At 52.5% G+C, this 24,041-nt stretch overlaps 2 protein-coding genes across 2 annotated transcripts in view; one reads left to right on the forward strand and one right to left on the reverse strand.

Moving 5' to 3' along the window:
• LOC136302475 (olfactory receptor 14A16-like) overlaps positions 1-24,041 on the forward strand; it is a 168,697-nt gene that overhangs the window by 69,596 nt on the left and 75,060 nt on the right. The gene's annotated exons all lie outside the window — the stretch shown is intronic.
• On the reverse strand, positions 1,583-2,373 carry LOC136302577 (olfactory receptor 6E1-like; the record flags this gene model as incomplete). The annotated part of the gene is given in 2 exon segments (XM_066206046.1): positions 1,583-2,016; positions 2,019-2,373. Coding segments are annotated over 2 exon segments (789 nt in total), but the record flags the coding sequence as incomplete, so codon positions are not given.

Here is a 24,041-nt window from a genome sequence, read left to right on the forward strand (position 1 = left end):
ACTTCCCCCGGTGTCATTTCTTCACAGTAGGTACTATTGTTAAAGTAACTCCAAAAACACACAGTTAGTGTACGATAGCTTTGAATCTATGTGCCTGCCTTCTAGAGGAAATTAAAAATTCATGAGTTCTTTACTTTATTAAGCTATAAAATAAACTGGATGACAGTCACAGTAGCCTTAGTTATAGGGCCCATGTTTAGATAAGGGCCTGCAAATGGAAGGAATACAGCCACAACCACATGCCACCCAAACCAGGCTAAGTTAAACCACATGATGCAGCCTAATGAGGTTTTTATATCCAACGCACACAAAAGAAAGTACTAGGTTAGTTAAGAACTGCTATTTCTCTTCCCTTTTCTTTTCTCAGTGCCCTCAAGCCCCACACTTGGGCGCCAAAATCTGTCTTGGTTTAGGAAGACAGGTATCTGCTAGGTAAAATTACAATCAGAGGCTCTTTGGCAAAGATTTGGGAAATAGGAATAGCAGTTTTTTACTAGTATGTAATACAAAGCAAACAAACACAAAAAAAAAACTCCCCCCCCCACCAAACAACTACAGCATTAATGACAAACGACAACAGTACCAAGAACCTTGAGGGCTTTGTTTCACAAAACCCAGGGCAGTTTGGTTTCGGTGTCCCTGCAGGATCCTCAGAGCACCAAGCTGGAACAGTGGAAAAGTCCCGGGCTGGTAGCTGGGATGGCAGGGTGTCCCGGCAGGCAGGGGCAGGATGTCCCGGCAGCGCAGGGGGTGCAGGGTCACGCTGCAGCAAGAGGAGCAGCGCCGAAGGAGCCGAAGGCGAGGCAGAAAAAACGGCTCAGCTTTCTGCGAGTGGCAGAGAAAAACTCAGGATTCAGGTTGAACCGGTGATAGAAGATTTCTCAGGACTGGATCCCTTTGGCCACAGTGAAACTCCTCTAGCCAGCAACAGCCGTTTCCCGCTCCGCGTGCTTTGCGGCGGCTGAGCTCCTCGAGGAGCGGCAGACACGCGTCTCCCCGAACGCCGGAAGCAGAAAAGCACGCCGCTGCCTCAAGCTTTGTCTTTTACCTGCGTTATCTCTCTCTTCTACCTTTTGTCCACTTCTTTGTTTCAGTTAAGTACTCTCAAGTATCCAACACTTGGTCTCCTTGGTAACTTGTGGGGAAAAAATTCTTTAGAGAAAGAAGGAACAAACCTAACCCTCAACACCCAGGAAAGGAGCTGGGACAAGGTGTCCATCGCTCAGGAGCTGTAATTTGGATTGTCACTTGCCACACTGTTCCTCTGAGCTCTTCTCTGTTCCAGAGATGGGCTCTTAACGAGCTGGTGGCTCTCCTGAGATGGGCCCGGGAGCAGCCCGGGCAGAGAATGAACTGAGTTTGTCCTGCTGCCATTGTTGGTGCCCTGTCTGGGAGTGCAGATGAGTCTCTTCTCTCTTAACCTGACACAACCCAGCAGGAGCATCAATCTCCTGAGGCAGCCGTGTTTGGAGGCTGCACACACAGGCACTGGTTTTGTGTAACAGATGATACCAGATCCTTGGGATGGCTTTCCAGAAATGCACCATGCTTAGAGGAAAGGCTTTGTTCTTGGCCTGGCAATGGATTTGTTCAGGGCCAGGATCACAGATTTGTTCCCAAGGCTGCAGATGAATGGATTTAGGAATGGGAACAGGACTGTGTTCAGCAGAGCTCCAGTTCTGTTGGTCCTCAAGGAAACATTTTCTGCAGGACACGTGCAGAGAGCAATGCAGCTCCCACGGGCAATGGATAAGGTGATGGGATGGGAAGAACACGTGGTCAAAGCTTTCTTCCTCCCAGAGGCTGCTGGAAGATGCAGAACACAGAAAAGGATGCAGATGTCAAATGCCAGAGTCAAACATAAGGAGCCCAGCACGACACACGGTAAGAAGACAGAGTCTGTTTCCCAAAGCAGGCTGGTGTCAGAGCAGGACAGTTTGAACAAGGGGGAGTTGTCCCAGAGGAAATGGGGGATCTTGAAGCCACAGAAAGACAGCACAGAGAGGAAGAGCAGCGGTAGCTCAGCAGGACAAAGCCGAGGACCCAAGCAGCAACACCCAGGTGGACACAGAGCTGAGGCTTTGTGATGTCAGCGTAGAGCAAAGGGTGGCAGATGGCAACACACCGGTCAAAGGACATGACAACCTGCCGGACAAACTCTGTGCAGCCCAGGGCAAAATAAAAATAGTTTTGGGCAAAGCAGCTGCTTAGTGAGAGAGTGTTCTGACCAGAACTCAGCATCACAAACCATTTGATGCTTGTGGAGGATGTAAACCAGATTTCCGGGAAGGCCAGGCTGCAGATGAAAACATCCATGGGGGTTTGCAGGTGGTGATCCACACACAGGAGGAAAAGGATGGTTGCATTGCCCATCACTGTTGTCAGGTACATGAGCAGGAGGACTTGAGAGAAAAACTGCTGCAGTCTTGGATCATGCTCTGGGAAACCCTCTAGGATGAACTCAGTAACTGCTGTTGCATTTTCTGGTGCTGAATTCCTGCTCATCTTGCTGAGACAGGAACATGGCAAAAACAAGGGTGATAGTTTCACAGTCTGGACAAACATTTCTATCCTTCCTTCTCTGCTTCTTTCTTTTCCTTCAGTCTTGCCATACAGCACAGTGATTGCATTTCAAACACTTTGTTGCCCAGTACTTCCTAGGGGAGTAGTTTCTTGGTCAGTAGTTTCCTGGGGACTAGTTTCTTGGGGATTAGTTTCTTGCCCAGTATTATCTTGCCCAGTAGCTTTTTGGGTAGTAGTCCCTCCCTCCCTCCCCCCCTCCCCCCCTCCCAGGGATGCCCAGGCTGCCATTGCCTGAACATTTGTCACAACATTCAGGACCAATTTGGATGTGTTTCATGGGTTCTTGCTAAGACTAATGGAATCTGTCCTGAGCACATGTATTCATATCCCCAAATGTTTCTTCCTTTCCCAGAAATTGCCTTTGTAACCTTCAACATCTGCCCCAAAAACCTACTGGAGTGAAAATCATAGGCTTTTCCTTGACACCTCTATATACCTGTCACATTATATGTGCGTGGTGTTGCCTTAACCCCAGCGGTGGCTATAACGATGGTTGCAAAGGCCACAATTCTCCAAACTATGCCTGTTTGATTTTCCATAACTACAAATCTTTCTATTCTTCAAAAGTTATTGACCTATTCTAACATTTTACACACACACCATTCACTTTCCCGAATAAGCTTCAGTTTTAGTTCATTGTCACCTGGTGTGGCTCTCCAGATCACTTCAGGAGCCTTCTTCACTCGAGTGTGATGAATGCAGGCATTTTGCTCTTAGATCTTGATTGCAGTAAAGGTGGTGAGGAGCACCTGGAATGGTCCTTCCCACTGGGGTTCCAGAGTCTTTTCTGCAAAAGGCATAACATATACATAATCCCCTGGCTGTATGTTATGTACTGGCCCATCTAGTTCTCTCCTTTGAGCCCCAGCCACATGTTTCTCAGATTCTCTAAGTTGTTTGTTTAGGACCACCATATACCTGTGTAGGGTTTCTTCCCCTACTTGGGTAGGTGTTGTTCCTTCTTGGACCCCATATGATCTTCTATATAATATTTCAAAAGAGCTTCATTTTTCTTTTGTCCTTGGCTTCGTCTGAATTCGTAATAATGCTACTGTAAGAGCTTTAGGCCAAGGTAACTTTGCTTCTTGTCCTGTCTTACAATTTGCTGCTTAATCAGATGGTTCATTTTTTCCACCTGGCCACTTGACTGAGGATGATATGGGATATGAAGTTCCCAGTCTATGCCTAGGTGCCGGCTAATTTGCTGCTCAAGTTTTGAAATAAAATGTGGCCCCCTGTCTGAAGACATTGTGCCTGGGACTCCAAAACACGGTATTATTTCCTGTAACAATGCTTTGGTTACTTCTTGTGCTTTGGCAGTTCTGGTAGGGAAAGCTTCTGGCCACCCTGAAGAGGTTTCTGTAAATACCAATATCGATACCCTCCCCATCCTGGGTAGTTCTGAAAAATCAATTTGTCATTGCTGCTCAGGCCCATAACCTTTCCCGATTTGTCCAAGCTTTGGTTTAGGAATAGTTTGGGGACTAGTTTGGAGACAAAGGCTACATTGGCGAGTCACTGGAATTACTGTTGTTTGCAAAATTCTGGAAATGATTCTGTCCTTCAAATAGTTATACAGAGTGTCTATTCCCCAGTGTGTTTTCTCATGTTCCTCTTTCACCAACGACCATGGCATGTAATAGGGAATCACAAGTCTTCCTTTCCCTTCATCTGTGATTGCCCGCCCTTCTTGGTTATAACTTCCATTTTCTTGCTCAGTTAGCATCTTGTTCTTTTTTGCTATACCTTGACTTACCTTCAGTAGAAATCTGTCCATCTGGAATTAAGGCTGCCTCAACTGTCTCAATAATCACCTCACCTTTAGCTGCTTCTTTTGCCTTTCTGTCCACCTGCTCATTTCCTTGATGTGGATGATGGCTACTTTTTCAGGTAGCAGGACTGCCCCCAATAGTTTTATTATCTCCTGGGAATGTTTAATACTTTTCCCTGGTGAGTTCAACAGTCCTCTTTCTTTCCAGATGGCTCCATGAGCATGAGCCATCCCAAATGCATACTTTGAGTCTGTATAAATAATAATTTTCTTTCCTTTTGCCTGTTCTAAAGCCCAGGTTAGGGCAATTATTTCAGCCTTCTGTGCAGAGGTGTTGGTTGGTAGTGGTCCAGACTCTATTACTTCTCTGCTCGTGGTAACAGCATACCCAGCATGTCTTTTTCCACTGATCACACAGCTGCTTCCATCAGTAAATCAAGTCTCAGGGTCCTCGAGAGGGGTGTCCTTCAGATCTGGGCAACTGGAGTAGGTGGCTTTGATGGTCTCCAGGCAATCATGGATCACTGGTTCTCCCGTATCCCCACTGACAAAGGAAGCTGGGTTCACAAGATTAGTTACCACAATTTCTACATGATCTTGCTCTACCATTATGGCTTGGTATTTCTGGAAACTCTGTGGGGAAAGACAATGTCTGCCTTTTACCTGCAGGACTGCGGACACTGTGTGGGACACTAGTATCTTCTAGATCTGCTAGCATCTTCTAGCATGACTGTGGGACACAGTCATCTTCTGGCCTAGGGTGAACTTGTGTGCTTCCTGAATGTTCATCACCACTGCAGCAGTGGCTCTGAGGCACCCTGGCCATCCCTTGGCTGCTGCATCCAGCTGCTTGGAAAAGTAGGTGACTGCCCTGTGATACAGGCCCAGGTCTTGTGCCAGTATTCCCAAAGCAATCCCCTGCTTTTTGTGAGAAAACAAAAAGAATGGTTTACTCACATCTGGAAGTCCCAGGGCTGGAGCTGACACGCGGGCCTTCCTTAGGTGGTTGAAGGCTCGTGTTGCTTCTTTTGTCCATTGGAGGTCTCTGTTTCCTCGTGTAATCAAGACATACAGGGGGTTGACTAACAGCCCATTATTGTAAATCCACAGTCTACACCAGCCTGTCAGGCCCAAAAAGGTTCTCAGTTCCTTTACTGTCTGGGGTTTTGGGGTCTGGCATGTTGCTTCCTTGCAATCCTGCCCTAAGATCCTTTGTCCAGCACTGACCTCGTAGCCCAGGTAGAAAACTCTGCCTCACTATCTGAGCTTTCTTCTGGGATACTCGATACCCTTGTAGACCCAAAACGTTTAGGAGGCTTACTGTCCGATCCACGCATGTCTCTTCAGTTCAAGTAGCTATCCGGAGGTCATCTACATACTGCAACAGCTGTCCTTCTCCTGATGGGGCTTCCCAGGATTCCAAATATTTTTCAAGCTGTTCTTCAAATATGGAAGAGTGTTTGAATCCTTGGGTTAAAACTGTCCATGTGAGCTGGGTTTTGCGCCCAGTCTTGGGTCTTTCCCATTCAAATGCAGAAATTGTCTGGCTGGCTTCATGGAGAGGAAGACAAAAGAAAGCATCATTCAAATCTAAAATGGTAAACCAAATTAGTTCAGGTGTTAAATGGGTTAACAATGTGTAGGGGTTGGCAATCACTGGGTGTAAATTTTCAATTAGCCTATTAACAGCCTGCAAATCCTGTATACTACTCAGTCTGACCCATCAGGCTTTTTAAGAGGCCAAAAAGGAGTATTAAAATCAGACTGACACTCTTTTAATAGCCCTGTCTGCAAAAAGTTTTCAATTACTGGGCTAATCCCTTCCCTGTCTTCCTTTTTTAAAGGGATACTGTTTAACTCTAACTGGTTGTTTTCCTTCTTTAAGTTCAATTTGCACTAGAGGTGCATTCTTTGCCCTCAATGGTATGTTAGAAGCCCATACCCCAGGATATACCTGATCCATTCCTTTTCTGCTAGTCTCTTCTTCACTTTTAGTTTTGGTCCCGTTGGCTATTGACACTAAGCTTAACCATTCCACATATTGTCAATCCTTAACCTCCAAAATAATCTCTCCATTTTTGAATATTACCTTTGCTTCTAGTTGCTCCAATAAATCTCTACTCAAAAGTGCTGATGGGGCATTGGGCATGTATAAAAACTTATGAATTCCCCATTGTTTCCCAAGTTTATATTTCAGTGGTCTACAAAAATACGCTCTTTCAGGTTGGCCAGTTGCCTCCTTCACCATACCATAATCATCTGTTATAGGTATTAAAGCTTTATTTAACACTGAGTACGTTGTCCCTGTGTTCCCCCAAAATTTCATTTCCTTTCCTTTGTTCCCTATCTTGATTATAACCAGAGGCTCCCCTAGGATAAAATCCTCTGGTCCTCCTCAGTCTTCTTTGATGTGAGCAACCACCCCCTCCCCTTTTCAGTCTCCTTTAATCATCGCCTTTTCTTTGTTCTGGGCACTGGTTATTCCAGCTTCCAAATGAATAAAGTGAATATTTTATTATAAATAATATTCCAAGTGAATAAAGGGCACAAAACGCAAGAGGAGAAGTATAAGGAACATGACGGGGAAAGAATGCTAATCGTGAGGGGAAAAGTGTGAGAAATGTGAGAGGAAAAGGGCGAGAAACAGGAGGGTGAAAGTGAGAAACAGGAAGAGAAAATGCTGAGGAAAATGACGGAGAAAAGGAGAGAAACGGGAGGGGAGAAAAGGGCAGGATAAGTGAGGGAAAAATGGGGAGAAGCATGAGGGAAGAAAAAAACAGGAAAGAGTGGGAAGGTGGGAAAAGGTGAGAGGTAAAGCAGGAGGAAAGTGAGCTGAAGACGGTGGGGAAAATGAGAAAAAGTTGGGAGGGAAAAACGACAGGAAAACTGTGAGAATTGTGAGTGGGAAGGGGGGGAAATGTGAGACGGGAAAGAAGAGGAAATGTGAAGAGAGAAAAGGAGAGCAGGCAGTGTTGGCATAACAGCTGAAATGATTGCTAACACATTCCCCCATACATTTGCCCACTTATTGGACAAGCCCGGGGTTTCCATGTATGTACGTCTCTATCTCCGCCTGGATTCCTACTTGGAAGCAATACAAGGGGCCAGGTCTGCCCGCCAGCAGCAGCAGCTGCTCCAAGCCGGGAACGCGACATGTGGTGCTGATTTCCAGAGGCTTCTGTGTCCCAGGCGAAGCCAAGGCAGGAGTGGGTTGAAAGGTGCTGGCACTGCTGCTGCTCTGTGCCAGAGAGCCCCGGCTGGGCGGGGCACGGCGCCCACTGCGCTGCGGGCTCTTTCTCCTGCCAGAGCGGGGCACACCTGGCAAGAAATCATGATGGCTTGTGGGGAAACCAAGGGCTTTGTGGAGGCTGCATTCCTCTGCACACAGCCGGGCCACCTGCAGCACAGATCTTTGGCCCCCAAGAATGGAAACCAGAGGGAAACAGCTGGAAGAAGTTTCATTCTCACCTTTCAATAGAAGGGACTAAAATGGAAGTTCCCAAGCAGGGCCTGGTCCCCGGTGCCAGCTCAGTGTGAGAAAGGAGGCATGACTTTATTTCAGTGCTGGCTGTGTGGGGAATCACTCCTCTAACATGTGCTCACTCAGAAATCTGACCTACTGATTTGTAACCATGGAAATAAGACCTACTTATTACTTTGCAGAAACTCACAGGCTAAATATTCCCTCAAATTATTGGACAAATTTAAATCATGTCTCAGAAGTGAAGAACGAGAGAGTAGGAGTCTCTTAATGATCTCTGGTGGTCATTTGGGGAACATCCCATTCCTCAAATTCTCCTCTGATGCTCAAGAGCCTCCTAGAACCACTTGCTTCCCCTTGAATGCATTCCAGCTACCTTCTTAGGAGGACTACTCTATTCTCAAGGCTAAGGTAGCCACTTGCACACATTAATCAGTGCACTGGAGGAAATAGACGGCTCAACACTCTCTGTTAATGCTAAGGGAATTTGTGATTTGTTTCAGTTCAAGATTTTCTCAGCACCTTCCTTCTCTGGGAATTGCTCCCAAGCATTTTGTCACTACACCTTGAAAATGTGTTTGCTGACTGAAGCCACATTGTGTCTTTCCTTCAGAAATTAATCAAGAAAACACCAATTACCTACTGAAAGCCTTCTGCTCCCATCCAAATCAGTTCACTGCTCAAGCGCAAGCCACAGGCTCATCCCCGATTCCCTCTGTGAGATACAGGGCAACATTGTGCTGCAGCCGGAAGATGATTAGAAAGATGAATGAAAATTGTTGGTTCTAGGCATTGTTATTTATGGCTTGGATTTTTCCTAGGTAATTTGTTGGCTTTTGATGTGAGATGGGAGAGGGGCCAGCTTGAAGCCCAGACCAAAAGGGAAGTAGGAGAAGAGGGGAGGGGACAGAAACGTAGGCGGTCGGGAGAGAATAAAAGTTCCCCAGTACCCAGCCAAAGGGAAAGGGGACACGGTTTGCCCTGGGCTGGGAAAAGCAATAATAAGCAGCATTCCATTGCAGTGGGTGTGTGTGTTTGGCTCTTGGGGCAAGCTGTCCCTGCCTCGCGCTGGCCTCAGTTCCCCCAGCAGAAGTGCCGTGCCTGAAGGACGCTGCTCTGTGCTGGAGCCTGCGGAGCAGCCCGGCTCCCTCCCCTGTGCTTGGAGTGCTGCACACACTGCTCACCTTTGCCAGGAGTTACAGGGCAACCGGCACAAGAGTGGGAATCCTCAGCCAGGCCTGCAGCCCTCGCCTGTGGTTTGCCTTTCTCTGCTCCTGTGCAGACTGCCGACGGCCGATGCCAACCGTCTGTGCTGTGCCCAGCTCGGCTACGCTTCCCCTCGGGAGCGGCCGGCTGCCAGCCGGGCTCTGAGAGCGGAGCATTCGCCCGCTCCCAGGTTACAAGGGCCTCCTTGCAGCCTGCCTCTGCCCAGGCTCAGGCTGCTCCGGGCTCTGCCAGGGGCCTCCGCCCTGGGCGAGGCTGGGCCCGCTGTCACCTCACAGATGCTGACAGCTCTGCACCAGAGGAAACCTCTCAGAGCACTCTCACTGATCTTGCTGATTTCTCACTTGAGCAAGACTCTCCTGCAGCCAAAGAGATTGCACTTCGGGATACAAATCCAAATGGCACCAACCCAAATGCTCTTAAGTCACAGCTGAAGACCTGCATGTGCACAGGATCTTTTGGCTGCCCCACTCCTCCTTTGGTTTTGCCTGCAAATGCCACTGCCCTTTCTGCCTCAAATTGAAGCACCACAGGTGTGCAAAATACGGTCAGTGGGCCGTATGCCAAAGGCACTGTGGTCTGGAGAGGATGACTGAAGCGGAGCCTTCCCCACTTTCAAGGCACACCAAAGAAGCCATCAACGTCGCTCTGCACCTTCAACAGACAACTGAACACTCTGACGGAAACGGTGCGCTTATTGACAGGGTGAGAAAGAACGGAATCTTCCAGATGAGCTTACGTTTCAGAAATTTTATTTCCTCATAACCTTATTCTATATAGATAATACAGAATATTAATCCTATAATCCTACTCTACAAGCCTACTCTAAGGTGGTTATTGAGATAACCAGTCATTACACGAATGTCACATTCATGTCTACTCCTTCTTCTTCTTCTTCTCCTTCTTCTTCTCCTTCTTCTTCTTCTTCTTCTTCTTCTTCTTCTTCTTCTTCTTCTTCTTCTTCTTCTTCTTCTTCACTGCCGTGATCAGCAGTGTCAGGGTGAACGCTGGATTCGCTGATGTTACAAATGGATGCTGTGCACAGGAAAAAAAATTAAAACCACAAATCAAAAATCAATGAACCATGACTTTCCAAGCTGAGTGCTTCACAGGCTCAATCAGGGTCCCTCTGGTTCCTAGAAAGAGCCAGAGACAGGACCAATGGGACAATCTACACCTACAGCTTCATAGGAGGACCTTGGCATCATAGGCAAACCTGGCCCAGAATCCCACTCATCTGTTTATTCTGGTGTCTTCATCTTGATGAGACTTTTGCCCTGCCAGGGCTCTAGAAATGGTGCTTTCTGTCCCTGGGGTTTCCTCCTGCCCACAGATGTTGTATGGGAAGTTGAAAGCCATCTTCTCTTGCTTTCTGTGCAGCTCCTGCCAGACAACAGGCATGAGCAGGTTGCGCTCTCAGAGATGCCATGCCAGACTCAGGGAGAGCTGTTGCCAGCCCAAGAGCAGGAAGAGCAGCTCAGGCAGCAGGTGGAAGAGCCACAGGAGAATGAAGAGGTAAGCCTGGCTCAGCAGATGACAGAGTGAAGGGCAGGAAGAGGGACATAAAACAGAGCTCTTGGGACTGAGGAGACCAGGAGTCCCAGAGGCACAGAAAGCATCGAGCTTTGTCATGTGCAGAGATCGGCACTGGGAAAGGAGGTTGGCAGTGGAAGCAGAGGTGGGCAGGGACGCAGAAAGAAGTGGCTGAGTGAATGTGATTTTGAGGCTGAAAGAGGAAAAAGCTGAGCCTGATGGCAGCTCCCTGTCACTTGCTCTGCGTTTGTGTGTGCAGAATATCAAGGCAGAGCCACAAGCAGAGCTGCCTGAAGCTCAGAGTGGCATCAAGGCACTGAAGAGGAGCAACAGAGAAGACATGATGGAGATTCATCTCCAAGAGGAGATGAATGATGAAACATCCTCTCTCTCTTTTTTTACAGAACATCAAGGAACATCTGCAAGCAGGGCTGCAGGAAACAGAGGCTAGGATCAAGGCAAGGGAGAAGAGGCTGGAGGAAGAAAGGAAACTCATGAGAGACAAAATTAATGCCCTCCCTCAAAGTCCAGAAAAGCAAGTGAGTGAAACAGCAATAACCGCCACAGTCACCAAGCTGGTGCTTTCTGGCCTTCTTGCCTTTCCACTGCAGAGCAGCAGGCAAGTGGGGTGATGCCTCTGAGGGCCATCCTGTTTTAGTGTCTGTGGCAGCCGTTCTGAAGGACATTTCTTGGTATCTTGAATCTCAACTGCTGCCCTGGACAATGGAAGTAGTCCTTTGGCCTTTTGGCCAGCAGTCATCCAAACTGACTCCTGCTGGCCTCTTCCTGCTCTCCTCGTTTCTTGTGGTGTTTTAACAGTGGAACATGGTGCCCAAGACGGAGGATGGAAACAAGCTGTCTGTAGCCCTTGTAAATCTCTTCTTTCCCTTTGTTCACAGCTGATGACTCTTGGCTGACAGGGACAAGCTGTAGTCTCTGACTGCTTTGTTCTGTTTGACTCGAGGTGGAAGTGTTGACGTCTGGCCAGGAAGCCTGCAAAGGCCTCCTTGCAAATGACTGAGGAGGAGGTGCCCCAGGATGGGCGTGAGCCACAGGAACTGTCTCCACCAGAAGTGCTGCTGGTTGAGCATGACCTGAACATGGTGGAGGACAAGAGCACTCCGTGGGAGGAGGTAGAACATTTGAACAGGGAGCTGCAAGTGTCTGCAGCCCTTGGAAGGGGAAAAGAGCCCTTGGGAGGAGGTGGAATGGTCCTTGTGGCAGTCCTCCTTCAGAAAATCCCTGAAAATGGAAGATGAATCTGGCCATGAACTCCAGGAAAACCAGCCTTTGGCTTTGAGCCATCCAGTCAAAGGGAAGTGGACATGCAAAAAATCCATTTGAAGAGCCCTGCGTGTGGCAGGCTGACAGCATCTTCCTAAGGGCTTGCATTTGGAATGGCATCTCAGGGTCATCTCTGCCAGCCACCTTTCTGAACCAAACTCATTTCTTCTCCCAGATCTACACAGGCTCTTTCACCAAACCAGCTGCAGCAGGAGCATTGTGTCAAGGAGCCTTTGCTCCCCAAGCTGAGACGGTGATCCCGGGCAGTCGGTTCATCTCCTGCTCTGACACAGCTGCTGCTCAGCAACAGCAGATCGAGGAGGACTCCCTGGAGCTACTGAGTACGTCTTGTGTATTTGTTGTCTGGAGGATAGCGTATTGTGTGCATGTAGCAGCGTAGCTGGACCAAATGTTCCTCCTCAGTTTGATATCACAGGGACATTTAGGATTCCCCACAGGAACTTCTGGAGAAAATCAGTCTCTGCTGGCCATTTCTGCTTCAGAGCTGTCTGTCTGTCTGTCTGCTTGTTGTTGTTGCTGTTACCCAGCGGACCACAAAGGGTTCAGAGCCCCACGCAATGGGGCTGCCTTTTTAGGTATCTCCTGGAAGCTGGGATCTCTGCTTGAAAGTCAGCATCTGGAATTTTGTTTTCCTCAGGGACATTTTTGAGCACGGAAAATCCCATGACAAAATACATAAAAGTCAAAAATATCGGCAGCGGGTGAGTCCGACCACAAAACCGTGGGCCAGGTGTTTTCCTGGTGGAGTATCTATCAGGTCTCGAGTCAGGCCTACTGCAAACGTGTTCAGACACTGAGGCTAGACTGTCCCATCTCTCAGTACCAGTCAGAATTTGTGAGCCTGGCCAGAAGGCATTGTCAAAGACATCTCCACACTGCCAAGGTCTTGCCTGCAGTAGGCAACAAGACCTGGTAGATCTCCTGGTCTCTCAAGTGTGGGACAGCAGTGTGTTAATTTCCTCTGCATTTTTGTATAGCTATAATCAGCTGGCCACAAGTACAGAGGGAGAAGAATCTTGCTTGCCTGAAAGAGAAACCTCCCCCCTATCATAGCTTTCTTTCCAAGAGTTTGCTGAAGGAAATACTCCATGGTCAGGATTAGAACTGCATAATTTAGAGACTGAAACCCGAGAAGAAAGAAGAAACTCTCTTTCTGAGCTGAGGCAGTAATCCTCAATGCTTCAGACCCAGTGGCCATGCACTTGAGAGCAAAATGCCTCATCTGCCTTCTGACAGAGCCCTTCTGCATCCTACAGGTTTTAGGCATTTCCAGCAGAGATCTCCAGTCTGGGCTGGCTTGCACTCCAAGATCTAAATGCTTTCTCCTTTCTTTGTGGCTCTTTTGTTTCTCGGATTTTGGAGAGGTTTGTAAAGCACTCGACACTGCCACAGGAGGAGAGGTAAATGTCAACAGCCCCCACAAACTCTGCTGCTCTCAGGGGCTTTCCTCTCTGGTGTCAGCTGTGGCTGCAGCTTTGGGTAGAGCTGTGTTGAAAAGACACAAGAAGCACAGACTTGTGGCAGCCTGCAAATTGCATTTGGGACAGTCTTTGTCCTTCTCAGGTGCCAGAAGGAAGGCAAGGAGGGCAGTGGTTCCTTTCACAGAAGGACTCGCTCGCTTGCTGAATTGCTAAAACAAAGGTGGTGCCTCCTCGAGCATCTCCCTGCTCTTTTGGGCTACAGCTTGAGTCCTGAATTTTCATTTCTGGCTGCCAGAAAATACATCTGAATGATACTTGTGGGAGCTCAGTACCTCTGAATGACAAAACCGATAGGATTTCTGCAGAAGCCATTTCATATTTACATTACACTATGTTTATAGATTGTAAGACCACTGTTCACACCTTCATGCCTTTCTTGATTGGTTCGTCTGCTTTGTTGGTTCAGCACACGTGCCTTAGGCAATTTGATTGGCTATAATTCCGAGCCTTCATGGCCTCTAGCTCATTCTTCTTGTCCTGGTATTCAATTTCCCAGGCTCCTCTTCTTTTTAGATCAGTTTGTGTCTCTGTGGCCTTGATATATTCCCAAAGAGCTGCTACTTGTAACTAATATCTCTAGGTGGTAGTTGGGCTTGAGCACTTGGTATTCCAAGTTATGCAGATACATTACTGCAGATACATTGCTACAGTTTGTGGTAGCTCCTCAGCCACCTGCAGTGGAGAAGAGGCCAAAGAAGAGCAAAATTAGCAAAGTTACCCCAACCCTACAGCTGTGGTGACAGCAGAGTCAGATTTTCCTGAGATAGTAAATGCCAATTCTGGAGGGTGCTGTCTTTAGTGCAAGGCAGAGGTGCAAGTTTCTGCCCAGCCAGCACTTTCTGCTGCTGGCTAAGGATGCTGAGTGCTGCAGTCCTGCCAGGACCTAGCATTTGCCCCAGCCAGTGACAGCTGGGAAATGGGCTTTGATCTGCCATGTTGAGGCACCAAAGGGCTGGTGCTCCAGGTGAGCATCTGGCTCAGTGAAGCTCTATGTCTTGGCTTCTGCAGCGCTCTAGCCAAAGGGTGCATGGGCTCCTTCTGGAGGTCAAAATGTCTTGTTTCTTTGTTTTTCCATTTGGGACCTGTGTTTGGCTTGTTGAAGTGTTCTGCATTTTTCTCGATTCCTTCTTCACTTCCACAGAGACATCAGGCTTTTGATAAGTCCCAGCTATTCCTTCTGTCCTCCATAACCAAAGCTGTGCCATACCACAGGTGGTGCCTTCAAAGTGACTCCAGTTCCAGCCTAGACCTCTCCTCTTCCAGACGACTCCTTCCCCAGCACGCCCAGCAACACCAACCCCCGGTCAACACCCTGCTAAGATCCGCAGCTGTCCCCATCCCACCGCAGAGCTTTCCCACCCCCTGGTTCCCTGCACGTGCCGTGGGATGGCACTCAGGAGGATGTGCTCCAAGGCCTTCCCCGGCAGCAAGCTCAGGCTGCCAGGCCTACAGTTCCTGGATCATCCTTCCCACCCACCCTTCCCGTGCTCGGCTGTTCCATTTGCGCTCAGCTTCGACTTGTCCGCTTAAGCAGGACTGCTGGTAAAGGATGGGGAGCAGCCTGGCAAGCTCCTTCTCCAGCTTCCTCTTTATCTCAGGGGAAGTAGAACATGCCACAGGAAAGCAAGCAGTGCCAAAAGACTTGGGCCAGCATCAGGCACATTTAGGAATGAAACAAGGCCTTTGTTTGATGTAAGGAAGCACAGGCAATTGACAGAAGGAAAGAGTACTTAGCACACATATCCAGAAGTACTTAGTACCAGTTAACATAAGAAAAACCTGGAAGCCTAACTTGGCAAGAGAGTGACTTGACAAAAAGCTTTAGACATAGCCTTGGGGAAGACCTAAGGGCGGCTACAGAATCAGCCCTGTGCAGGGAAGGGGTGAGGAAGATGAGCTGCTTTGGTGCGCTGAGACTCCTCCTGGCCAGCAGATGGACATTAGCTTCAAGTCTAGGATTCTGAGGCAATGTGTTTCTTTCTAAGCCCCTGCCTATGGAATCACCTCAGCAATCTAAAGACGGAAGGTATTTTTGATAGAATTCCTACAGAAACCCACTGCAATTTGGATGTGGCAAAGAAGCCTTGTGGTGGGGTGCAGAGCCCTAACCTCCTGCCAATCAAAGAGCTTTTGGTGGACAATGCATTTGTCTGCTGATTTCTTTGAATTCTAGAGACCTCTCAGGACTGCTCTATCCTGAGGGAACGCCCTTGGCCTTCGCCTTGACCTGTAGGCACTCACACAAGCTTCAAATCAGCTCCCTCAGCTTCCAGGACCTCTCTTGGCTGGCATCCTGATGGGGATACAGGACTGCTGCGAGGCACTGCTGGGACCCGGCAGGACAGGACCGGCTGTCTCGTGTCCACGTAGCAGCACCCCCTGACACAGCTGGGGTCATCCCGAAAGCAGAAAACGCTCACGTGTGTGCGAAGAGGGGCAAGGAGCGCTGGGCTCCTCTCAGGGTGTCTCAGCTGGGCCTGCTCCACAACACGCCCCCATTTGAAGGCCTGCTAATGCCCAGCTGCCAGAAATGCCTGCCTTGTTCTCTCCAAGATGCACAGGAAGAGCCAGTGACCAGGGCGCCTTGGGAGGCAAACCTTCCAAGCCTTTTCTGAGGCCACATACACCCCAAGATCAGCCAAGACTCTCCGTGCCGCCTGGCCCACACAGCTCAGCTCAGTGCCAGCCCTCTGGGCCGCAGCAGCTTCCAGTAAGCAAGAGACAAATGCATATTGCCAAGAGTTGAAACACATTAGACAGGTAAGATGTGAGAGGTGTGTGCGCGAAGGCCTTTGAATTCACAGCTCTCAAAGACAGCTTTGGGGCTGGCAGCTGGACAGAGATGCTCCTGCTCACACCTGTGTCCAAACAGGGGGGAAACACACCCTGCTGCAGGTGTTGGCCTTGGTCTCCGCAAGTCCAGGTGGATTCCAAACCTGCTCTTCACAGCCTTCTGCCTTCCCTTGTCCATCTGCCAAGTGCAATGGGCCTCAAGGACTGAAAGGACCACAGAGAGCCAAAGGGGGACAGTTGCTCTTACAACACTGGGAGCTCCTAGGAAAGCACTTTCCTTCTGCAGCAAGCCCCTTTCCCCCAGAGGTGTTTCCCCAAATGTGTACCTTTCTTGGGGAACACCAACACACTCTTAAGAAACCCTGGCACGGCTGAATTCCTTCTGGTGCTTTCTGGACAGGCGCTCCAGCTCTATCTGGGATTTCCCCCAGTGTGATTCCAGGTGGAGGTTTGCACATGCAGCCCCAGGCCCTCTACAAACACAAGCTGCCCGCTGCCTCTTCACCTGCCTCGACGCCTGCCTGCGCTCACAGCAGCAAAACCAGGCTCTTCCCGGCCAGAGACCAAAGCCCTGTTCCCGCAGGACGCTCTTGCCAGCACCTTCCAGGACTCTCCGCTGTGCACCCAGCACTTTTCATGCCCGCTCTCCACAGCCTTTGGAACACAGAGCACAGCCTGGCTGGCGCTGCCATCAGCACACCCCAAACACAGGCGGAGGAAGGAGAAGCAGGGGCTGCTTTGTGGCCATGCCCAGGAGAGACTGGAAGGCTGCCCTCCCTCTGCTCTCACTTGCTTGGCTTTCTGACAGGCTCTGAGGCAGGGGCTGCGATTCCTCAGCTCTAGGGACCAGAACCGCAGCCGGGATCCCGGCACTGCGTGACGGCGCTCCGGAACTTGGCTCGGTCACGCGTCCAAGTCTCGGCCACCTTGCTGCTGCTGCTTCACTTGCCCTTAGGCACACCCAAAGCTCCCTGTTATGGCCTGATGGTCTCTGCTTCTGCCCTCTCCCTGACCCTGTGCAGGGATGGAGCACTGCAGTGCTTTCAGGAAGCTATTCTTGAAAGCTTCCAGCATTCCAAGCTCCTTTGCCCTCTGTAGATGCTTGCCATGGAATCCCTCACAGCTGGGTTCAGAGCATACTCAGGTTGGCTCTTCCAAAATCCAGGAGCTTCAGGCTGCTCAGTAGGACCTTAAACTCCACAGTGTTGTGGAACTGGACCTTCAGCACAGGCACCTTTCCAGCCTGACGCGGCCTCACTCCTCTGTGTCTCTGCACAAAACACGGCGCAGAAGAGGACGGCATCAGGGGCCTGTGTTTCCCAGGCCTCAGGTTTTTACGCCGCTTCAGCTCCACAGAGACGCAGGTAAAGTGAAGAAGCCAAAGTGTTTATTAATGAAAGGTGAAGCAAAGGGATGAGCTGGGAGGGAATAAGGGGGGATGGGCAGGGTCTGAGGGCTGGAGGGAGGGAGCTGTCAGCAGGGAGGGAGAAGGCAGGAGCTATGGGAGCTCCCCACAGGCTGCGCTGTTCCCGGCATCAGCTGTGCCTGGAGTGACACTGAGCGATGTTCTCTTCACTTGCTCCTGCTACTGTTCTTGGGACACTGGTTCTCCGAATCCAGCAGAAGACCTTAGTTCTGCAGATCTTTGTTGAAAAATTACTTGGATTTCCAAGTTAATGGAGGATGGGCTGCCATCTTTGCTCATGGCTTCAAGGGCTGGAAGACAGATGAACTCCCATGGTCAGAGCCCAGACCTGCGAGGACAGCCAGCGATTGCTCTGCTAAAGCCATCCCTCCCAGCTCTCGTCATGGCGACAAGAGAGGAGGGACCAACAGCATCAGCTGGAAGGTGCTGGCCACAAATGCCCCTTCCCGCGACCTTGAAATCTCTCTGTGCTCTGCTCACACCAGCCCTGGTCCACACAGGGAGCAAAGCCTTCTGCAGCCGGGCCAGGGATTACAGCTCCCACCGCCAGAGCCGCTGACAGCCCGCTGCCCTCACTCACCCTGACTGAGAACGTGAAGCTCTCCTGGCTGCCCCCTCAGGTATAGCCCGGCCGTGCCTGTGAACACAGAGCGTGTCACGGCTCCAGCGGCACGGCTCCCTGCCAGCGCCGCTGCCAGCCCTGTGGCCACACGGCCTCCTGCCCCAGCAGGGCTCAGCCCGGGCCCTTGCCGCCTGCTGCCACCCCAGGGCACAGCTGCCAGAGAGCGGCAGCAGCCCCGAGGGCAGGCGGGGCTCCACGGCGCCGGGCCCGGATGCCACTGCAGCCGGGGCAGCAGCCGGGGCCGGGGCCGAGCTGCGGCGGGCCGGGGAGGGAGCCCGGGCTCGTGGCTCACCTATGAACCGCATGGCCGCCTCTCGCAGGGACTCCTGTGGGTTCTCCAGGTACGGCAGGGCCCGGCGCAGGTGCTCGGTTGCTTGGCTCCTGTCGTCTGCCAGCTGGAGAGAGTGACAGGAGGGAAGGGTTGGCGCGGGGCTCAGCCCCTGGGCCGGGCTCTGGCCGCGCCCAGCCCCGTCCTCCCCTGCCCGGCTCGGGGCCCTGAGGCCTGGCCAGCAGCCGCTGGTGCCGGGCTCTGGAGGGGGCAGAGGGCCGGCTGCTGCCTGGGGAGCGGCGGTGCCGCCCCGCCCCGCAGCCCCGCTGGGCCGGGACTCCACGGGCACCCGGCTCGGGGCCGCAGGAGCCTGGAGAAGAGCCCGCGGGGCCCAGGGAAGGGAGCGGCATGTGGGGCACAGGCCGGAGCCCCTGGGTGCAGCACTGGGCAGGGGCCACGGCTGCCAGCCCCGTGGCCATGGATCTTCTCCAGGCTGAGGCTGGGGCTTCTCCAGGCCATCCTTACCAGGCATTTGCCGAACTTCATCAGGTTCTTCTTTTGAACCGCCTGCTTCAGACCCCTCTTCTTCAGGAACCTGGTTGCACGCAGCAGTGTGTCCAAAGAGGCCTGGAAAGTAGCAGAGATGCAGAGATATCACCACAGCCCAGGGCACAGGACTCTCGTCCGTGTGCCAAGGCCTGGAGGAGGCTGCAGCCTGCAAGACGCCACGGCAGGAGTCAGCCGAGCCCTGTCCCAAGGGATGCACCAGCATCACAGAAAACCTCACCTTTGCTATGCGCTGGTTGTCATCATGGCAGTGCAAGAAGAGAGGGAGCAGGCTCTGGCCCACAGTTCTCTTCAGTGGCTCTTTTCCCTGATCCACTACCAAGTCCATCACCTTTTCAAAAAGCTGAATGGATAGCAGCTGCACATGGCTGTTGTCCTGGAGGAAAGGAAGAGTAAAAGACCTGAGCACAAACTTCTCAAGGCGCACCTGAGAAAAAGCCTAAAAATCCACGGGGCACAAGGTTTCTGGGCAGCAGCCAGTGCCCATGGCTGGGGGCACAGAGCCTTCCTTACGTGGTCAAAGAGCGGTAGGAGTGCCTCGGCCAGCTTTGGAGCAGTGGTGCTCGATACCCGGACATACTTGTCCTGGAGAACGTTCATGAAGACAGACAGGGACAGCCTGACCACCTCTCCATCTGCATCACCCAGTACATCCACAAGCCGATGAGATAGGATGCCTGTTCCTCTGACCTGTGTGGAACACAAGGCTGTGCTGTGAAGCCGTCAACAGCTGCACCAGCGACAGCGCCCTGGCACTGCAAGGCCAGCCTGCTGCCGCAGGGCCCAGAGGCCAAAGGCCTGTCCCCAAAGCACTCGGGCAGCTGAGGCAGGAGAGCTGGGAGCAGCTGCCTCAGCTCCTGAAACCCAGCCAGCCCATAGGGCTGCTCTCCCCAGTGCAGCTTCAGCTGCTGTCCCCTTCTAACCATCAGGGGATCCTTGCTGAGCACCACAAGGCCTCTGAGCGCCAGGCGACGCCTCTCTCTGCACTTGCACCGCAGGTACCTGGACATGACCATCAGGGCCCTGCCACCACATTTAGTAAAGTCTAGGCACTCCAGGACCTGAAAGGCAGAGGGCAGTGGCACAGGGCCCGGTCAGCAGGAGCCCAGAACCACACAGGGCCGGCCCCTGGCAGCAGCACAGGGCACCGGCACCATCCCAGGCCAGGGATGTGGCTACGAGAGGGCAGAGAGCCGGGAGGCAGCTCAGCGAGGCAGCGCTGGCCTTCAGGCTCACCTCCATGAGGAATGCCAGGAAAGGCAGATCCCAGCAGTGCCCCGCTGTGCTGAGCAGCCCAAGCAGGTGGCACGCAACATGGGAACACAAGGGCATCAAGTCACGGCGCATCTCCCTGGCAGGAAAAAAAAGGCACCAAGACCCTGAGGTGGCTGGGGCAAACCACTCCCAGGACTGACTCACAGATGTCCAGGTTTTCCCCCGCATCACTGGAGGGTATTTGGGCACTTTGGGAGGTGGCCCCTCCTGGGCACCCTCCTCTCCCAGCCTTTTCCAGTCTGCTCAGCCATACCTCATTGATGAGGCCCTCTGGCCCATGACCATAGGGACTGTATGGGGCAGCCTGGGCACCGAGCACAAAAGCCAGGAGCAGCAGGGAGAAAGGGGTCTCACCTGGCCAGCAGACCCATGGCGTAGTGCTGGGTGTCAGCACAGAGCAGAGTGTCCCAGCCATGCTTGCGTCCAATTTCCATGACTACGTTGTCACATTGCAGTTGGCAGAGCAGAGCCTTCATAGTCCGCACTGCAAATCTGTGTGCAGAGCAACCCCAGGTCATGGTGTGATCTCTGGCTCCTACCCTGGGGCTGTGGGAGGACTGGGATAGAATACCTGCTGGGGTTTGTGTCAAGGTGGTGTTCTTCCTGGCATTGCCTCCAAAAGGCATCAACCTCCTCAGCACCATGCACTCTGCTGTCGAAAATTTGAACTAACAGAGCCACGAGCAGGTGGGGGGCATAACTGCGCATTGCCTCGCGGCACTTGGACACCTGGACAATCACCCAGAGCGCCAGAGTTGCCTGCAAAAGAAGCAGCCCAAGAGAGGGCTCAGTGCCGAGGTGTCCATGTGGCAGGGCCCCAGGGGAGACGCAGGGGGAGCAGCGGGCCTGGTGCCCCCTGAGCCTGCCCTTAGCCCAGGTTTCAGCCCAGGGCCTGTGGAATGGAGAGGATGGAGAGCTGCTGGAGAGGTGACCTGGGGGCGAGCAAATGCCCAGAAACTCACAGCCAGGGCAAAGACGTCCTTGTTGTCCCCATCAGAGGTAAACATGCTGTGCAGAGGCCAGTCCTCCATCACACGGAGGAGTGTTGGCAGCACCTTCTCCACTGTGGAACTCGATGAGCCTATGGTTCTCCACATCATTGCAGCAGCTCTGTGGGATCAGAGCTCTGTGTCAGGGACGTCTCAGCCACACTACCATGCCCTGTGCGGGTCTGGGGGCCAGGGGACAGAGCCCCAGTGCCCTGAAGGGCAGGGAGGGAGCATGGCAGCAGGCTCAGGAAACAGAGGGGCCCCAGGGTCCTGGACCTGTCTACCTGTCTGGCAGAGCCCATTGCACAGGCCATGCAGGGCCATGGCCCTAAAGGCTGGTGAGCCCTGAGCTCTCAAGGCAGGTGGGCCCATACCTGTCACATATTGGGGCACAGCGCAGGAGGGTCAGCACCACGTCAGCTGGGTGTTCTTCAGCCAGCCTCACAATGTCAGTTTGCATCCTGGCAACCACAGTGACATGGGGTGCTAGTCTCTGGTGAATATTCCTTACAATGGCTGGTACCTGGAGGAGGCATGGGGAAGACTTGGAGCACTGTCCAAGGGAGCAACTTCTCCAGCCTCCCTTCACACAGTACTCTAATGGCTTCAAAGGCTGAGAGGACCCAGCGGCTTGAGGGGACACACAATCCTGGGAGGCCTCCAGCCCTGGCCCCAGGCTGCTTACCCGCTGCTGAGGAGAAACAGAACTCTCCTCGAAAAAATCCACGGTGGGAGCATGAGTCATGGTGGGAGTGGGGGTGGTGTCAGTATTTGGGAGGCCTTGAGTCATTCTGGTGGCAGTGTCTGTGATGGTCGTGCCCTCGGTCATTTCCGTGACGACAGCCTTCGCCCGGAGATCATTCACTGCAGTGACAAAATTTTCTGAGCGTGCAGTCAAATTTGTGCTGACATCAGGCTCTGCCTGGCAGTTGGTCAGCCTGGAGTTAAGCTTGGCTGTACCTGCAGTTGCAGTGGTGCTGGTGTTCCTACGCTGAATGCGCAGGAATTTTGGGAACATCTGCAGGGGAACAAAGCCAGTGATGTTCCATGGAACGCTCCAAGCGCGGTGCTCGGCTGAGCAGTGACAGCAGGCCCAGCCCAGGTGGGGAGGGCTGCAGGTACCTTCAGTGTCCTGCGGAAGTGGCCACTGGCAGGCCTGTGCTCTTGTGTGCCGTCCGTGGCTGCATCTGGCAAAGAGCGAGAGCAGGCAGAGCTGAGGGGCTGCGGGAGAGGCCGGAGAACACAGCCCAGCCCTGTCCTCCCCGGGCTGGGACTGCCCCGGGATGCCCCAGGGGATGGAGCATGGGTGCTGCCAGGTTCAGCCCCAGCCCCTCTTCCGTCCTGTCCCTGGGCATGTCCACAACAGGTGGGAGAGGACGGAGCCAAGCTGGCTGCAGCCATCAGCCCTGTGGCCCAGTTCTGCCACTCACCATCCTACACTGGCTGGAACTGCTCTGGCTCTTCAGGCTGTTGTGCTCCATGGGCTTGCTTTCTTTCCCCCCTGAAGACTTTGAAGAGGCCAAGAAATCTGCCCGCCATGCCAGAGTGTGGTGTTGAGGGCGCCTTCTAGAGAGGTGGCTCAGAAGAGCTTCGAGTCAACAAGTCCTCGATGGTACGTGCAAAAGAGAAGCCTCGGGTAGGCCACAGGTCACCAAGTCCTGTGGTCTGGCCTCGAGGTCAGCTGTAGGAATAACGCCTCGGAAAAGCTCCGGATCAGACGGGAATGAGTGTGCCTAGGGGGGCTCTTCACGACACCGCTCTATCCCGTCCTGTCCCGTCGCCTGCTCCGAGCACTGTGGCCTGGCTGCGCCACTGCCAGCACCTATGTCACCACGGGTCACAAAGGGTCCTTTGACACCCTGTCCCGTTCCATGCCACGGTGACCCCGCTGCTGCACCGTGTCACAAAGGGCCAATGCACACACTGCCACCTTCCCCGGGGCTGCCCCGAGCCCAGCCAAAGTGGCCCAGGTTGGAAGGAATCCCTCACCCCAAGTGTCGAAGACAGCCCTGAGACAGCATCTTTCGGAGCGGCTCAAACCGTGGGCAAACGCTGCCCTGCTCTGCGGGCCCAGGGCAGCAGAAGGAGCCCTCAGGGCTGCCGGCGCAGCCGCAGCGGGAAGGCCACGGGGCCTTGCACAGAAGCTGGCGCGGCCTCCCTGGGACACGTCCCCATCCGCTGGCCGTCCTAAACCCGCGGGTGTGACACAGACGAGGAACGTGTGGGCCAGGGCACGGATGCTGCTCTGAGCCCTGGGGCCAGGGGAGCGCTGAAATCGGCAGGTGTGACGGAGCCCCCGCCCAAGCAGAGCTGCCGCCCCCCGAGCCCTGGCAGTGCTGGTGTCATCTCCTGCCCCAGAAACCTGTGCCCCGGGGCGCTTCTCTGCCACAGGGCAGCCAAAGCCAATGTGCGCTGGGGGCCGTGCTCCTTCCTACAGGGCATGTGGGCAGGAGCACCTGGAGCAAGTGCTGGCAACTGTTGCTCTCTGTCAGAAGCTGTTACTCCATGCTGAAATTGTTTTCTACTTGGAGCCATTTCCTGAAGCACAAAATCACCCTGGCAGCAAAGGCAGAGAGGGATCTGGCATTTAAGAATCTTCAATTCAGGAAAGCTTTTCTTCCCATTACTCAACTCAAGTAGTTACAAAAAGTTGCAAGCTTCCTAAATTAATAGCAATGGCCTGAGAACCTGATAGATTTGGAAGTTTCCTTCCCACCTCAAAG

The sequence above is a fragment of the Chamaea fasciata genome, unplaced genomic scaffold, assembly GCF_029207755.1.
Source record: "Chamaea fasciata isolate MVZ Bird 193981 ecotype frontalis unplaced genomic scaffold, bChaFas1.0.hap1 SCAF_29, whole genome shotgun sequence".
In the NCBI taxonomy this organism is placed as follows: Eukaryota; Metazoa; Chordata; class Aves; order Passeriformes; family Sylviidae; genus Chamaea; species Chamaea fasciata.